Below are 19,028 nucleotides of genomic sequence, written 5' to 3'. Positions count from 1 at the left end.
GTATAAATGTTTAAGAAAAAGGTATTTGTTTCATTATATACGAAAGTGTTTAGAGTTTCCTAAGAATTCTCCTAGGGGCTAATTCACTTTTCAATGTGTTCAGCTCCCTCTCTAATTTCTCCTCCAGGTATTGCTCCCACGTCTGAACAGTCTGAAAAAGTTTAATACACATAAAATTTACTAATATTAAAAGTTTGGGGAGATATGTGGATAACATATGACGGAAGTGGTGAGCTGACAGTAGTTTACGGAAATGCATAATACCGGAAATACGATTGTTAAGAAAAATCTATAATATTTTATAAGAAAGAGTAGTGATTTGTTGAAAAATGACGATTTAAATTTCCGGAAAAGTAAATGTTACACGTAGAAATATCCTAGAAAGACGGATATACAAAGGTGTAATGAGTGTGTTTACGGAAAAGAAATGTATAACGAAGCATAACACTGGGAACATGACTTTAATGAAAATCTAAATTTTATATAAGAAAGCGTAGAAATTTATTGAAAATTGCGATTTAAGTTTCCGGAAAAGTAAAAGTTACACGTAGAAATATCCTAGAAAGACGGATATACGAAGGTGTAATAAGTTTGAAAGTAAATGAATAAATACTTCCTATTCTAAATACAAATCGGTATACATTATTCTTAATTTGAAACCATGGCGTTCGCATGTTCCCGATGTGATAAAAATTAAAAAAAAAAATATTCAAAAGACCGAGATCGTCATATGAAAACCGTGCATCTTGGTTTATGCGAAAGAGAATGTCTATCTTGTGGGAAGAAAATTAACAGGAAAGATACTTTTGAACGTCACATACGAACATGTAATAGTTCAACAAAGTGTCGGCACTGCGGAAAAGAATTCAAATTGTCTTCTCAATGTCGATTTCATATGCAGAATGAACACAAGGACAAATTATTTAAATGTGATAAATGCAGAAGGGAGTATTTAACCTTACAATCATTTAAACAACACAATGGAAGATGCAAGGAACAAGTGAGTATTTTAAACAAAACTTACATTATTGTGAGTTGAAGCACAGGAGTCTGAAGTTTTTATCGTCAAAAAAAAAAAAAAAAAAAAAATCCGGAAAAAAATTTTCCTACCCTTAACTAAAAAAACCCCAGGATGGCAAAGTGTTTTAGGGGGACCCACCTAAACAAATAGATCTGGGCTTGATCGGAAAAATCTCGCAACTAATTCAGTATCCGGAGTGTTTGTGCTATTTATTCAAGTTAAGAAATCAAATCTGCTTGACGACTACGGGCTGTTCATGGCCTTTTTTCCAGTTTGACAGCTCATCCTGGACTCCATGCCACTAAACCGGAAGTGAACTCCGGGGTGAATATATGACGTAATTGAAGAAAAGAACCAAAAAAAAAATGCATGTAAAACTTCATGTACAATTTTTTGTTACCATACGTGATCAATAAAAAGATATATTTTTCAAACAAAATAATGCTTTATAAGGGCGCTTAGTCTTACTGTTTGGCTCTTTGTCGACATGGCTTTTCATTGATTTAAATTTGGCGCTTGTAAAAACTGAATTATCTGTCCCTGGTACACATCGTCGTACAAGTAATAAAAAGAATAAATAATTTTTGAAAGTTCTCTTAAATATATTTAAAATAACTGAATAAAATTACGTTGAACAATTATTTATTTTATTTCAATTGAACAAGTTTTTATAAACGTCAAATATACACTGCGAGATTCTCTTCCGGTTTAGTGGCATGGAGTCCAGGATGAGTTGTCAAAGTGGGAAAAGGGCTAGGAACGACCCGTAGTCGTCAAGCAGATTGAATTTTTCACATTAAATAAATAACAAAAACTCTCCGGAAACTGAATTAGTCGCGAGATTTTTCTGGCCAAGCTCAGATCTATTTGTTTAGGTGGGTCCCCCCAAAACACGTTGCCATCCTGGGGTTTTTTTAGTTAAGGGTAGGAAAAATTTTTTCCGGATTTTTTTTTTTTTGACGATTAAAACTTCAGACTCCTGTGGTTGAAGAATCTAATACAATGATTTTACGTGTCGGACTCTCTGCAGTCTTCAAATCAATTGAATAAAATAAATTTATACTGACACATAAACTAAAATTTTGATTCTTTTTAAGTGAATTCTGTTTAATAAACAATATCTAATGAATGATAAAGTATGTATATATACAAATACTTACTTTCCCGCTTCCAAACTCTAATCTTTTTTTGATGCGTCCAAACACAGGTCTTTTAGAGGTTGACGCCACCAGGGGTCTTGCCATAAGCCACAAATCATTAGTCTACAATATTAAAAAAAATAATGAATGTGAGATATTGCCTAAAAATAAATCAATTGCTGAATATATATAAAATAATTTTAAAATTATTGAGTTTTAGTAATAATATTTTAATTTGGAATACCCAAAAATTTGATTTCTATTCAAAAAACGTTAATGAAATAAATAAATAAGTTATAATTTAGGTTTGGTTTTTTTTTTTTTGGGGGGGGGGGTGTTAATAAAGATGTATTTCATATACAGAATTATCAAAAAAAATAAAACAGTATTAGTTTAAATAAATAATAATGATAATCACTTACCGGGTACGTTTGAAGCCATGATGGAACTCGTCCAGAGGTTGAGTATTTTATGTCGACACGGTTGTTCATTTATATTAACATAATTATAAACAGTTACATGTATTTTCAAAGAATATTCTTCCTGCTACATAATATGACAAGGATCTTGTAATACATTCAATCTTCAAGTTCAAGTTCAAGTTCAATTTATTCTCCCGAACCAAAATATTGGTACATGGGGTACAGTAAAACATATATACATATTAAACAAACTGGTCAGAGGTACAAAACATATCATATATACAATACAAAATATGTTACAAAATGACAAAATATGAAAAGGGGGAAGAAACAGACAGTCAGTATCATATTAAGGAGGGCAGGTAGCGTCATAAATTTTTGGAATAAACATACATAATTTTTTCAGAATTTGTTCGTTTTGAGTTGACATAAGTTCTGTAAATTTAATAATATTCGGTCTAGTAGAATAATATTTACCTAGGTATTTTCTCCTTTCATTTTCCAAAGCTTTGCATTCTAGAATATAGTGAAATTCATCAGCAATTTGACCTTTACTACAAAGTGTACAGAGTCTTTCAGAAAGTGGTATACCACACCACCTTCCAATTTCTACTGGTAGATGATGATTTGTAGTGCGAAATTTTATTAGAATTTTTCTAAATTTAGGCGATAATTTACAAAGATAGTTTTCGAATCCAAAGTTTTGTTTAAAGATTCTGTAATTTTGTCCTTTTGAGGAATTATTTATATCACTGAACCAATTTTGAATAAATTGATCTTGTAGTATTTGCTTAACAGTAGCACTTATCCATTCATAGTTAATACTAACACCTTGTAGGTTCCATACATTTGGTAAGCCACACATGTTACAGATTTTTTGTATACAGTTCAACCAAGGATTTGTTAAATTTCCATCACAATAAAGTTTTAGTGTATATTTGTACAACACATTTACAATTTTATTTTGAGGGCCGGAAAAAAGTTTTGCCCAGTAAGAAATCATTCTACTGTATATTGAAATATAAAGAGGAAAACGACCTGTTTCACCATAAATGATGGCTTAGAGCTTTTTAAATTAAATACATGCTTTAAGAATTTCAAATGTAAACGTTCAATAACATCTAGATTTTCATAACCCCACATTTCTGAGCCATATAATAATACTGGCACAACAACTTTATCGTAGAGATCAAATTGGCAGTCGACTGATAATTTAAATTGTCTGATTTTTCTGATAATACCGTACATAGCTTTTTGTGCTTGTTCATACAGATGTTTCTTTGTTTTACAAAAGGAACCAGTACGTGAGAATACAACGCCTAAATATTTAAATTCTTTCACATTTTCTATAACTAAGTTGTCATAAAAAAAATTTCTTTTCAACATTGGCCCTTTCGAGAAAACAAGAATCTTTGTTTTTTCGACATTTACATGCAATTTCCATTGTAAGCGATATGTATGAAATTCATTTAGTGCAAGTTGTAGTTAATCAGCTGATTCAGTCAAAATTACTGTGTCGTCTGCATAAAAGAGTACCAACAGTTTAAAATACATTAGCAGTTCATTCTCAATATCATTTGTAATACTTTTTAAGCCTACAATATTCTTATTCGCTAAAAAAATCTTCAAGATCATTTATATACATAGAAAATATAAAAGGTGAAAGATTTTCTCCCTGCCTTACACCGATATTACAACTGAAAAAATCTGTCGACATGCCATTTAATTTAACCATGGATTTTACACCTTTGTACATATTTTGTATATATCGAAAACACTTGCCGTGTATTTCACTGATATGTAATTTGATCCAGAGCCCATTTCGCCACACAGTATCAAAGGCTTGTTTAAAATCAATGAAAGCACAAAACATTTTTTTCTTTGTTTGCATTAGAATGTTCGATAAAAATTGTAATTTTAAGATATGATCTAGTGTAGAATAACCTTACCTAAAACCTGCTTGATTTTCTTGTAGTAGATTTATCTCATTTGCATAATCTTCCAATCTCCTATTTAAAATGCATGTAAACACTTTTCCTAAGCAACTGAGTAGAGTGATAGGGCGATAATTTTCAGGCTTTGTAGGATCACCTTTGTTTTTGAATATCGGCTTTATTATACCAATCAACCATTCTTCCGGAACAATTCCATTTTCATATATCATATTAAAAAATTTCAAATAAACTGGCATGAATAAAGATAATGTCGCTGAAATGTGTTCATTCAAGATATTATCATATCCTGGTGATTTGCCATTTTTAATTTTTTTAACGGCCTGTAGTATTTCATCTTCTCGTATTGCAGTATTTAGGAACTCATCAGATATATTGTTAATATCATTTATGACAGGATCTGAATTATCACAAAACGAGTTTTGCTCTTCGTGATCACTCTCGTTAACATCTTTCAAAAACTTGAGCATATCAATAATATTAACAGCACACTTTTTCTCTTTATCAGAAGCGTTTAGGATTTTCCAATAATCTTTCGAATTTGTTGAGCGTAGTTTTTTAAGTTTATTTGATATATCATTTCTATATTTTTGTATGCATTTATCCATCGTCTTTTTATAAGTATCACGTTTAAATCCTTTAAGTAGTTAAACGACTTTATTTGTTGACTTTATCTATAATATATCATAAACAATCAGGATCTGTAGAGATAAACGGCTACGATAATTACGGATCAATACTGAGCATGTCACTTACTTGTCAATAAAATTTATCAGTTGGCATTTATACTACCGTAACATGTACAATTGTACATAATACATACTCATTAAACACTTAAAACGATGATTCTCTATTAATAGCTTGTTCCTTATGACTAGGGAGTTGTTTACATGTAATTTTCTAATATTTGAAACGTGATAAATTTCACAATTAATTTTAAGAAATCCATCTTAAAATTTTAATCCTTATCTTACTTATTTTTTCAGCAGGCTAAAAAAAACAGATGATTTGCCATCAACAAGTCGTCCAGACAATCAAAATGAGGTCGGGAAAATATGAATTCATTTATAGCGTAATAAAAAACACAAATGAATACATTATCAAATTCCAACGTTTCTTTAAATATTAAAATATTTATGTTTCAATAGCAGGTTTGAAAACAGAGATGATTTACCATCAACAAGTCGTCCAGACCATGCAAATGAGGTATGAGGAAATTTCAATTCATATCATTGATACGGTTACGAGAAACTTACAATGTATGTTATTTTTCATCTCTTTTCTTTTTACAGGATTTGAATCGTGTATTAACCTGCCGCACTTGTCAACAAACCTTTGACTGTAGAAGAACTCTTTATCTTCATCAAATGAATGAACACTTCCAAGTGGGGGCAGGGCAATTACAACCCAGACCGTGGGGTAACGGGTCCCCGCCATGGGAACAAGGGGGAAATATTGATAATCAATTGAAACACGTGTATGAAGCAAATAGTTCTATTATTTTAAGAAGACACCAGGAGGGAAATGTTTGTAGTGTTTATAATTTTCCTATTGATAATCAATTTTCGGTCTCTGAAATCATGCAAGCAGCAAATGAGATTTATGATCGTCAAAACAAAGCATTTCGATTAAATTTAGAATTCGGTTTTATCTTGGTTAATACCGAAACGGGTGAGTATCGTTATTTCAAACCTCATCACAATCAAGAATTATTTCATAGACCTATTTACGTGTCAAAGCGAACACATTTACACCTTTTATACTTACGCATGAGACAATTAAATATTACTGATTACATTTTACGACAACGACCTGACACGAAGTGGAAACCATACTTGATTACCAATTTACGAATCGTTATATATCACTTATATTTCGTCTTGGGAAAAGGCGAAAACATTTTACCAGAGCCCATTCAAAAATCTGCTAATATGTTTTCCTTATCAAAAGACAGAAAAGGGCAGTTTTACAAAGATAATCTGTGTGCGTTCCGTTGTTTAGCTGTACACGAAGGTCACAATACTTCGAGTTTAGAATCTCGCACTAGAATCCTATTTGAAAAATGGGTGAAATATAACCGATCCCGTCAAACAGAAATAAATTCTGATTGTAAATCTTTTCCTGGAGTTACATTAGAACAGATTGTCTATTTCGAAAAATGTTTTGAAATAAGTGTAAATATATTTTCGTTAAACGAAGATCAGTCGGTTCTGTCTGTCTATCAATCCAAAGGAAATTTTTCAAATACGTATTTAAATCTTTTCGAAAACCACTTGTCGTACATCTCCAACTTCAATGCATATGCAAGAAAATTTCAATGTAAAACTTGTCAGCGTCATTTCAGTAATACCAGAAATTTTAAACGTCATCAAAGGACGTGTACCAGAAAAACAAATGGAAATTTCCCGGAGGTTTTATTCTAATCCGCAATCGGTCTTTGATAAATTAGAACAACTAGGAATTTACGTGGAAGAGAAAGATCGATTATATGAGTGGTTTTTAGTATATGATTTCGAATCTATGCTAGTACCTATGAAAATTAAAAATACCGACAATTTAGAATACACTGAGCATCACGTACCCATATCGGTAAGTATCTGTTCTAATGTAAACGAACACACCGAACCACACTGTATCATTGAACCGAACACCGACGATCTCATCAAGAAAATGGTTACATATATGTCAACCATAGCCCAGAAAGCAGCCGAATTAGCAAAAACGAAATTTAGTGATGTGTTCGAGGCACTCGAGGGTTCTTTTATCGATGACGGAATAACCGACGAAATGGCAGAGTACCTCGAACACGATACAGAAATAGAGAAATTGATAAAGGAAGAACAAAAATATGCTGAAAAACTAAAAGAGGAATTCGAGAAATATTGTCAACAGTTAATATGCATTGGTTTTAATTCGGCTAGATACGACATTAATTTAATTAAGAGTTATCTGGTCAAACATCTCATCCCGGAAACAGGAAATGAAACTTTTACAGTTAAACGAAACAACAGTTACGCGTGTATTAGCACCCCATAATTTAAATTTTTAGATGTTACACAGTATCTGAGTCCCGGCATCAATTATTCAGGGTTCTTGCGCGCTTTCGATGTACAAGAATGTAAAGGGTTTTTTCCTTACCAATTTCTAGACTCTGTCGAAAAATTAAATTACCCCGAACTTCCACCTCACGATGCATTCCATTCAACACTTAAAAATGTTAATATCAGCGAAGATGATTACGCGTTTTGTCAAAGAGTGTGGAAGGAAAAAGAAATGACAACCTTTCGAGATTTTCTAGTGTGGTACAACAACCTTGACGTCGGGCCTTTCGTACAAGCTGTAAATTATTTCGAACGAAACATTGATATATTTAAATGTAGCATTTCGGTACCGGGTCTAGCGCGACAAATGTTGTTCGAAAGTGGTAGAAAAGAAGGGGCTGTTTTCTCCTTGTTTGATAAGTCAAACGAAGACTTGTATGACACGGTGAAACAAAATATCATTGGGGGGCCTAGTATTATTTTCAAGCGCTACCACGAGGCGGGGAAATCATTCATTCGCGGAAATTCCCAGAAACCTTGTGGTAAGATCATTGGTTTCGATGCTAATGCTCTCTATCTACACTGTTTAGGAAAAGACATGCCTGTGGGTGCTTTTGTGCGTCGTAAGATAGACGACGGGTTTAAGACACAAAGACGTGATAAATACATGCTTGCATATGATTGGTTAGAGTGGCTGAATCATAATGGTCAGTACAATATTAAACATAAGTTAAACTTTGGAAAGGAAAAGAAAATAGGTCGTTTTCCGGTCGATGGTTATGACGAATCTTCCAACACCGTGTTTCAATTTCAAGGTTGTTACTGGCACGGTCATCGTTGTTGGTGGACTCGTCATGTTCAAGATGACCAGTTAATTAAAAATCGCGAAAAAAAAGACGCGCAAAATAACTGCCTTTTTGAAGGCAAAGGTTACAAAGTTATAGAGATGCGAGAATGTATTTTTCATAATAATATGCGCACTAATTTACGACTGAAAAATTTTACAGATTCTCGCAAGCCCAAAATGAGTCAAGGTCAAATGTCCCCGGAAGACATTGTTGCTGTGACAATAATTGATGACTTAAAACGCCATCAGAGGACGGAAATCTCCCGGTACACCCGTGGAATACTTTAGTAAATCAGAGTAATAACAAACTATACAGATTTCTTTTAAAAAGCCCATTCACGCCCCGGAAATTAGAAAAATTTCCACGATAATGAACCAAGAAAAATGTATTTAAACTCGACCAGTACAGAACCCTTACTCTATTTCGAACCCCCTCAAAACATCATGAGCCATAGAATGAATGAACAGACCGGAGAGGTGAGGTGGGGTTATATGTACGCCAGATTTCCAATAACATATTTTGAATGCAGACTTTGCTGTGAGGAGCAGAATGTATGCTATATATGCTACACGTGCAAGAAAATAGCTTGTTGCGCGCCATGTTTCCAGCGATTAAGGAAGTCCCTTTGGCTGTCCTCTTTGCAGGAGCACAACATCACCTGGTTAATTATTATGATTGTTAATTGGTGTACAGTAGCGTGAAATAAATTTTTCAATTTTAAATATTATTTCGAAAGACTGAATAAAGATTCAATTTTAATACTACCAAAAAAAGCATGAGTTTACTTTCATAAATTTAAAAACAATCCCTTTGTCGAATATAAGATTCATTTTTGCTGGTTGCATGATAAAAAAAAATGATCGTAGGTGTAAATATTTATTTGTTTAAGTTTACTTTATTTATTGTATCAAGGCATTATTTTTTGTGTCACATTGATAAAAAGAAGAGTAACATATTTTCCTTTCTTTTGTGTTTTAAATAAACACTACTTTAAAGATAAACGTACTTTTTAAAACCTATTTATGATAAAAATTGTTACAGATTTGTAAACAATAAGACATTACACGTATTTATGTACCATTTGTTATAAACACATGATATAATACTTTGTCAATAAATATATTTTAAAAGAGTCATAACTGTCTCATTACTTATCTCACGAGAAGGTATTACTGTTGCATGTAATCCTTCTAACAAGGTCTTTAACGGATTGTGATAACTTCTTGATTAATAGATTTGACACACAAATGAGTCAATGGGGTTCGATTTACATCATTTTGATTGGTTGTGCTTGTAAAGTGATTTGCTCCGCCTTCTTGTAATATATATCGGGTTCTGTAAATATTTCTTTATTCATCAAGATGAGCGATCAAGAAGCATATTTAGCCTGGTTACGAGAAAATGAAGTAAGATTACGAATGATATTTAGACACCGCGGCGTCTCCCCAGTTCTTTGGAGACAAAGCATCATCATAGTTACCGAACTCGGTGACGGAGAGACCTGGTTCACTGACACTTCAGATAGGGTTTATCGATCTCCGTCGATGTTAATTCGTCAGGAGGATCTAACCCTTAATCATGGTAACGGCGGATTGAATTTGCCGCCAGGAACTGAGGTAGTTCCAAGTTGGGCCATCCGGGCGGCAAGCGTGCTACTTAGAAGTTGTCCTGTGTGTTTAGAGACAGAGCGTCTCCGCGTCTATATATGTGGACGCTGCAGACAACGTCCAGCCTGCAGCCATTGTACCCTGCAGTTAATACAAGGGGACACCTGGCGACCATGTTCCGTGAGCAGATTTTCAGATCTAGCGGATCGGGAAGAACCACGAAGAGAACTCGAGGAGAGCAACCCCCCTCAACCACCTCAGCAACAATTCGTTGGTCTTGGGAGAGGAGTGGGAAGAGGAATGGGGAGAGGAATAGGAAGAGGACAGGCCATCCTTGAAGCCATTCGACTTTATCGACAAAATAGTCGTTGAAAAACAAACAAACAAACAAACGGCCCTTTTCAGGGCCACCAAATTCTTAGAAAAGATACCACTATTACTAACGAGATGAGAAACACCAGATCACTTAAAAAATTACTTTGAATAAACAACATAGGTAATCAGAGATTACAGAGCACACCTCAACATGTGTTGTCTTTAAGTAAGGCAAATTAAGTTACACAATTAACCATCAAAAAGTGTACATCCAAAAATGCAAAATTTATGCAAATTTGATACTTTGGAATAGACCGATATTAAAATCCAGCATCTGAAGCAAAATTGAGAGTATTCATCCCTTGATGCATCATTTGTGCAACTGGTTTATATAAGCCTTATAGTTTCTTGGTGATAGACTTGCACCCATAACTTTTACGAGGTCTATTATCTGGAAAATGTTTGTCGAATTCAGCATCTGAAGCAAGTCCATTAGTGTGCATCCTAAGATGTATCATCCATGCAAGTTTGGTCAACATAGGGCTTAAAGTTACTGCAAATGAAACCTGTATAAAAAAAATTAACCTTTCCACTAATCCAGAAAATGTGGGTCAGATTGAGCATCCGAAGCCAGCCTAGTAGAATGCACCCTTAGATGTACCATCCATGCAAGTTTGGTCATTATAGGGCTCAAAGTTACTTGAAAATGAATCCTGCACCATAAACTTTAACATATTTACTCGTCAAGAAAATGTAGGTCAGATTCAGCATCCGAAGCAAGTCTGGTAGTATGCATCCTAAGATGTACCATCCATGCAATTTAGTCGTTATAGGGTTCATAGTACTGTACCTTGGAAATGAAACCTGCACCCAAAATTTTAACCTGTTCACTCAACCGGAAAATGTAGGTCAGATTCAGCATCCGAAGCAAGTTTATATGATATATATCCAAGATATATGGAAAACATATGAAGGAAACAAGCGGAAGTGGTGAGCTGGCAGTAGTTTACGGAAATTTATAATACCCGGAATACAATTGTAAAAAAAAATCTTAGATTTTATAAGCAAGAGTATAGATTTGGTGAAAGATGACGAATCAAAACTTCCGGAAAAGTAAATGTTACACGAAGAAATATCCAACAAAGACAGATATGCATAGGTGTAATAAGTTTGAAAGACGTATTTATATAGCTGTGATAAGTGTGTTTCAGAAAAAGACTTCAATGAAAATCGAAATGTTTTATAAGAAAGGGTAGAGATTTATTGAAAAATTATTGAAACTTCCGGAAAAGTAAAAGTTACACGTAGAAATATCCAAGAAGGACGGATTTACGTAAGTGTAATAAGTTTGAAAGTAAATGAAAAAATACTTCCTATACAATTTGAAACCATGGAGTTCGTATGTTCCCGATGCCTTAAAAAATTTAAATGTTAGAAAGACATGTTCGGAAAGAATCCGAAAGGTATTGAACGATATAAAGACGTCTTATGAAAACCGTGCAACTTGGTTTATGCGAAAGAGAATGTCCATCTTGTGGGAAGAAAATTAACAGGAAAGATAATTTTGAACTTCACATACGGATATGCAAAAAGTATACAAAGTGTCGGCACTGCGAAACAGAATTCAAATTGTCTTCTCAATGTAGATTTCATGTACATAATGAGCACAAAGACAAATTATTTAAATGTGACAAAAGCAAAAGGGAGTACTTAACCTTACAATCATTTAAACAGCACAATAGGGAAGATGCAAGGAACAGATTTTTAGGCAATATCTCACATTCATTATCTTTTTAATATTATAGACAAATGATTTGTGGCTCTCGGCAAGACCCCTGGTGGCTTCCACCCCTAAAAGACATGTGTTTGGACGCATAAAAAAAAAAGATTACAGTTTGGAATCGGGAAAGTAAGTATATATATATTTGTAAATATACATACATGTACATACTTGATCATTCATTAAATATTGTTTGTTAGTTAGAATATACTAAACAGAATCAAAATTTTAGTTTTTGTCACAGTATAAATTAATTTATTTTCTTCAATTATTTTACAGACTGCGAAGACCCCGATTCGCAAAATCATTATATTAGATACGTCGACTTCAACTCACAATAATGTAAGTTTTGTTAAAAATACTCACCGATGAAATTGTTGAATATATATATAAAATAATTTTTAGAATAAATGTACGTGTTGAAACGAACACATTTACAGTTTATACTTACGCATAAGACAATTAAATATTACTGATTACATTTTACGACAACGACCTGACACGAAGTGGAAACCATACTTGATTACCAATTTACGAATCTTTATATATCACTTAAATTTCGTGTTGGGTAAAGGCGAAATAATTTTACCCGACCACATTCAAAAATCTGCTAATATAGTTTCCTTATCAAAAGACAGAAAAGGGCAGTTTTACAAAGATAATCTGTGTGCGTTCCGTTGTTTAGCTGTACACGAAGGTCACAATACTTCGAGTTTAGAATCTCGCACTAGAATCCTATTCGAAAAATGGGTGAAATATAACCGATCCCGTCAAACCGAAATAAATTCTGATTGTAAATCTTTCCCTGGAGTTACATTAGAACAGATTGTCTATTTCGAAAAATGTTTTGAAATAAGTGTAAATATATTTTCGTTAAACGAAGATCAGTCGGTTCTGTCTGTCTATCAATCCAAAGGAAAATTTTCAAACATTATGTATTTAAATCTTTTCGAAAACCACTTGTCGTACATCTCCAACTTCAATGCATATTCAAGAAAATTTCAATGTAAAACTTGTCAGCGTCATTTCAGTAATACCAGACATTTGAAACGTCATCAAAGGACGTGTACCGGAAAAACAAAACGGAAATTTCCCGGTGGGTTTTATTCTAATCCGCAATCGGTCTTTGATAAATTAGAACAGCTAGGAATTTACGTGGAAGAGAAAAATCGATTATATGAGTGGTTTTTATGCCCCCCTTCGAAGAAGGGAGGGCATATTGCTTTGCTGCTGTCTGTCGGTCGGTCGGTCGGTCGGTCTGTCGGTCTGTCGGTCCATCTAGTTTCCGTTCATTTTCTTCATAACCCTTGCACATACTGAAATGAAATTTGGTTTACAGGTATATCATATGAATATCTAGGTCAAGTTCTGTTTTGGGTCCGATTGCACCATAATTGACAGAGTTATGCCCCTTGGACGTAGAAAAATTCCAATTATTTGCAGTTTCCGTTCATTTTCTTTGGAGAGGTTGCATATATTGAAATGGAATTTAGTATACAAATTAGTCAGATGAATATCTAGGTCAAGTTCTGTTTTGGGTACGATCGCACCATAATTGACAGAGTTATGCCCCTTGGACTTAGAAAAATTCCAAATATTTGCAGTTTCCGATCATTTTCTTTGGAGAGGTTGCACATATTGAAATGGAATTAAGTATACAGATTATTCAGATGAATATCTAGGTCAAGTTCTGTTTTGGGTACAATCGCACCATAATTGACAGAGTTATGCCCCTTGGACTTAGAAAAATTCCAAATATTTGCAGTTTCCGTTCATTTTTCTTTGGAGAGGTTGCACATATTGAAATGGAATTTAAAATACAAATTAGTCAGATGAATATCTAGGTCAAGTTCTGTTTTGGGTATGATCAACAATTTTTGACAGAGTTATGCCCTTTTGGACTTAGAAAAATTCCAATGGGGGGGGCATAAGTGTTTTACAAACATCTCTTGTTAGTATATGATTTTGAATCTGTGCTTGTACCTATGAAAATTAACAAGCAAATTCAAAGAATTGTGGTCCCCCGCTTTCGGTACCTTTGTGGGCAAGATATCATTTTTAGGGTAAAGGTCAATATATCGTTTCAGCTCGAAAGCAAGTGTCGCTTTCAAGCGCCGTGATAACGGCAAAGCGCTTACTTAAACGAGCTAAGAAATGTAAAACACTGAACAGGCGGAAAAATATCAAACAAAGAGATATCATCCATTGTAAATTTTCATGTAAAGGTGTTTCGAAGAAAAGAGTAAAAGCACCCCTGACCACTTTTAGAAATGTTTTAAAAACCCAAAAACATGCTTTTGGAAAAAATATGGGTTTTAAACTTCATAAAACCCAAATTTGCACTTATCGTCAGGTGAGGAATGGTTTTTCCTACTTTTACTGTAAAAGAAAAGTACTAGCAGACGGTGTTAGTACAGAGCCCTTAGACACAGAATTATGTCCAGTTAGAAGTAAACGCGACTATGAAATTGAAATTGACGACTACGATTCAGAACTCATACATTTGCTCTCCGAAATGGACAATACCGATTGATAAGTTAAATTTTTTATATTAAAGTGTAAATTGATTCATTATACAACTCTCGTAAAAAAAATATATGAACTTTAAATACTAAATGGTTATTTTATCTATTTATTTCGAAAGACTGAATAAAGATTCAATTTTAATATTACCCCCAAAAAAGCATGAGTTTACTTTCTTAAATTTGAAAACAATCCTTTTGTCGAATATAAGATTCATTTTTGCTGGTTGCATGATAAAAAAAATTATCGTAAGTGTAAATACCGGTATTTATTTGTTTAAGTTTACTTTATTTATTGTATCAAGGCGTTATTTATTTGTGTCACATTGATAAAAAGAAGAGTAACATATTTTCCTTTCTTTTGTGTTTTAAATGAACACTACTTTAAAGATAAACGTATTTTTGTATTTTTTAAAACCTATTTATTCTACAAATTGTTACAGATTTGTAAACAATAAGACATTACACGTATTTATGTACCATTTGTTATAAACACATGATATAATACTTTGTCAATAAATATATTTTAAAAGAGTCATAACTGTCTCATTACTTATCTCACGAGAAAGTATTACTGTTAATCCTTCTAACAAGGTCTTTAACGGATTATGATAACTTCTTGATTAATAGATTTGACACACAAATGAGTAAACGGGTTCGATTTACATCATTTTGATTGGTTGTGCTTGTTAAGTGATTTGCTCCACCTTCTTGTAATATATATCGGGTTCTGTAAATATATCTTTATTCATAAGCGATCAAGAAGCATATTTAGCTTGGTTACCAGAAAATGAAGTAAGGTTACGAATGATATTTAGACACCGCGGCGTCTCCCGAGTTCTTTGGAGACAAAGCATCATCATAGTTACCGAACTCGGTGACGGAGAGACCTGGTTCACTGACACTTTAGATAGGGTTTATCGATCTCCGTCGATGTTAATTCGTCAGGAGGATCTAACCCTTAATCATGGTAACGGCGGATTGAATTTGCCGCCAGGAACTGAGGTAGTTCCAAGTTGGGCCATCCGGGCGGCAAGCGTCCTACTCAGAAGCTGTCCAGTGTGTTTGGAGACAGATCGTCTCAGCGTATATATATGTGGACGCTGTAGACAACGTCCAGCCTGCAGCCAGTGTACCCTGCAGTTAATACACGGGGACACCTGGCGACCATGTCCCGTGTGCAGATTTTCAGATCTAGCAGATCGGGAACGAGGAGAGCAACCCCCCTAAACCACCTCAGCAACGATTCGTTGGTCTTGGGAGAGGAGTGGGATGAGGAATAGGAAGAGGACAGGCCATCCTTGAAGCCATTCGACTTTATCGAGAAAATAGTCGTTGAAAAAAAAACAACCAAACAAACGGCCCTTTTCAGGGCCACCAAATTTTTGTAAAGATACCACTATTACTAACGAGATGAGAAACACCACATCACTTAAAAATTACTTTGATTAAAAAAAAAAAGGGGGGGGGGGTAAAATCTTCACAACTTGTTCACAAGTATTTTTGTATTAAACGATTATAATTCCAAATATATAATGCTCGTCACATGATCATTACTGATAACTAAAATTATAAGAAAGAAGTAGTGATTTTTTAAGAGATATCATCCATTGTAAATTTTCATGTAAAGGTGTTTCGAAGAAAAGAGTAAAGGCACCCCTGACCACTTTTAGAAATGTTTTAAAAACCCAAAAACATGCTTTTGGAATAAATATGGGTTTTAAACTTCACAATAACCAAATTTGCACTTATCGTCAAGTGAGGAACGGTTTTTCCTACTTTTACTGTAAAAGAAAAGTACTAGCAGACGGTGTTAGTACAGAGCCCTTAGACATAGAATTTTGTCCAGTTAGAAGTAAACGCGACTATGAAATTGAAATTGACGACTACGATTCAAAACTCATACATTTCCTCTCCGAAATGGACAATACCGATTGATAAGTTAAATTTTTTATATAAAAGTGTAAATTGATTCATTATACAACTCTCGTAAAAAAAATATATGAAATTTAAATACTAAATGATTATTTTGTCTATTTATTTCGAAAGACTGAATAAAGATTCAATTTTAATATTACCCCCCCCCCCCAAAAAAAAGCATGAGTTTACTTTCTTAAATTTCTTTAAGGCGTTATTTATTTGTGTCACATTGATAAAAAGAAGAGTAACATATTTTCGTTTCTTTTGTGTTTTAAATAACACTACTTTAAAGATAAACGTATTTTATGTATTTTTAAAACCTATTTATGATAAAAATTGTTACAGATTTGTAAACAATAAGACGTTACACGTATTTATGTACCATTTGTTATAAACACGAGATATAATACTTTGTCAATAAATATATTTTAAAAGAGTCATAACTGTCTCATTACTTATCTCACGAGAAGGTCTTACTGTTAATCCTTCTAACAAGGTCTTTAACGGATTAAGATACCTTCTTGATTAATAGATTTGACACACAAATGAGTCAATGGGGGTTCGATTTACATCTTTTGATTGATTTGCTTGTAAAGTGATTTGCTCCGCCTTCTTGTAATATATATCGGGTTTTGTAAATATTTCTTTATACATCAAGATGAGCGATCAAGAAGCATATTTCGCCTGGTTACGAGAAAATGAAGTAAGGTTACGAATGATATTTAGACACCGCGGCGTCTCCCGAGTTCTTTGGAGACAAAGCATCATCATAGTTACCGAACTCAATGACGGAGAGACCTGGTTCACTGACACTTCAGATAGGGTTTATCGATCTCCGTCGATGTTAACTCGTCAGGAGGATCTAACCCTTAATCATGGTAACGGCGGATTGAATTTGCCGCCAGGAACTGAGGTAGTTCCAAGTTGGGCCATCCGGGCGGCAAGCGTGCTACTTAGAAGTTATCCTGTGTGTTTAGAGACAGAGCGTCTCAGCGTCTATATATGTGGACGCTGCAGACAACGTCCAGCCTGCAGCCAGTGTACCCTGCAGTTAATACACGGGGTCACCTGGCGACCATGTCCCGTGTGCAGATTTTCGGATCTAGCGGATCGGGAAGAACCACGAAGAGAACTCGAGGAGAGCAACCCCCCTAAACCACCTCAGCAACAATTCGTTGGTCTTGGGAGAGGAGTGGGAAGAGGAATAGGAAGAGGACAGGCCATCCTTGAAGCCATTCGACTTTATCGAGAAAATAGTCGTTGAAAAAAACCAACCAAACAAACAAACGGCCCTTTTCAGGGCCACCAAATTTTTAGAAAAGATACCACTATTACTAACGAGATGAGAAACACCACATCACTTAAAAAATTACTTTGAATAAGAAAAGGGGGGGGGGGTAAAATCTTCATCACAACTTGTTCACCACTATTTTTGTATTAAACGATTATAATTCAAAATATATAATGCTTGTCACATGATCATTACTGATAACTAAAATTATAAGAAAGAAGTAGTGATTTTTATAATTAAAAAGATGGACAGACCTAACAGTTCTTCAACAGAACCTTGGAGTTTCATGGGAAATAAAATTCCAAAATCAGAAATCGTTTGAAAGTAAATGAAAAAATACCTCCTATACAATTTTAAACCATGGAGTTCGCATGTTCCCGATGCCTTAGAAAATTTAAATGTTTGAAAGACATGTTCGGAAAGAATCCGAAAGGTATTGAACGATATAAAGACGTCATATGAAAACCGTGCAACTTGGTTTATGCGAAAGAGAATGTCCATCTTGTGGGAAAAAAATTAACAGGAAAGATAATTTTGAACGTCACATACGGATATGCAAAAAGTAAACAAAGTGTCGGCACTGCGAAACAGAATTCAAATGTCTTCTCAATGTAGATTTCATGTACATAATGAGCACAAAGACAAATTATTTAAATGTGACAAAAGCAAAAGGGAGTACTTAACCTTGCAATCATTTAAACAGCACAATAGGGAAGATGCAAGGAACAGATTTTTAGGCAATATCTCACATTCATTATCTTTTTAATATTATAGACAAATGATTTGTGGCTCTCGGCAAGACCCCTGGTGGCGTCCACCCCTAAAAGACATGTGTTTGGACGCATTAAAAAAAGATTAAAGTTTGGAAGCGGGAAAGTAAGTATATATATTTGTATATATACATACATGTACATACTTGATCATTCATTAGATATTGTTTGTTAGTTAGAATATACTTAACAGAATCAAAACTTTAGTTTTTGTGTCAGTATAAATTAATTTATTTTCTTCAATTATTTTGCAGACTGCGAAGAGCCCGATTCGCAAAATCATTATATTAGATACGTCGACTTCAACTCACAATAATTTAAGTTTTGTTAAAAATACTCACCAATGAAATTGTTGAATATATATATAAAATAATTTTTAGAAAAAATTTACGTGTCGAAG

General features: G+C 34.0%; 1 protein-coding gene and 1 long non-coding RNA gene across 2 annotated transcripts; one reads left to right on the top strand and one right to left on the bottom strand.

Moving 5' to 3' along the window:
• Positions 1–790: 790 nt before the first annotated feature.
• Positions 791–7,884, top strand: LOC134265223 (uncharacterized). The gene is made up of 3 exons (XM_062747474.1): positions 791–1,000; positions 5,521–5,740; positions 5,827–7,884. The coding sequence occupies exon 3, from the start codon at positions 5,902–5,904 to the stop codon at positions 6,955–6,957; it is 1,056 nt and encodes a 351-aa protein (XP_062603458.1). The 5' UTR covers positions 791–1,000; positions 5,521–5,740; positions 5,827–5,901; the 3' UTR covers positions 6,958–7,884.
• On the bottom strand, positions 2,006–2,742 carry LOC134265221 (uncharacterized). Its single transcript, XR_009991701.1, has 3 exons — positions 2,590–2,742; positions 2,182–2,283; positions 2,006–2,052 (listed from the first exon to the last, which is right to left on the bottom strand). It is a non-coding gene; the product is annotated as an uncharacterized LOC134265221 (long non-coding RNA).
• Positions 7,885–19,028: the final 11,144 nt, after the last annotated feature.

The sequence above is a fragment of the Saccostrea cucullata genome, unplaced genomic scaffold (genome assembly GCF_032062105.1).
Source record: "Saccostrea cucullata isolate Sc308-1 unplaced genomic scaffold, CSIRO_AGI_Scuc_v1 ctg1381, whole genome shotgun sequence".
In the NCBI taxonomy this organism is placed as follows: domain Eukaryota; kingdom Metazoa; phylum Mollusca; class Bivalvia; order Ostreida; family Ostreidae; genus Saccostrea; species Saccostrea cuccullata.
Note: the sequence above shows the minus strand (reverse complement) of the source record. Positions and strands in the feature narration are given on the sequence as shown.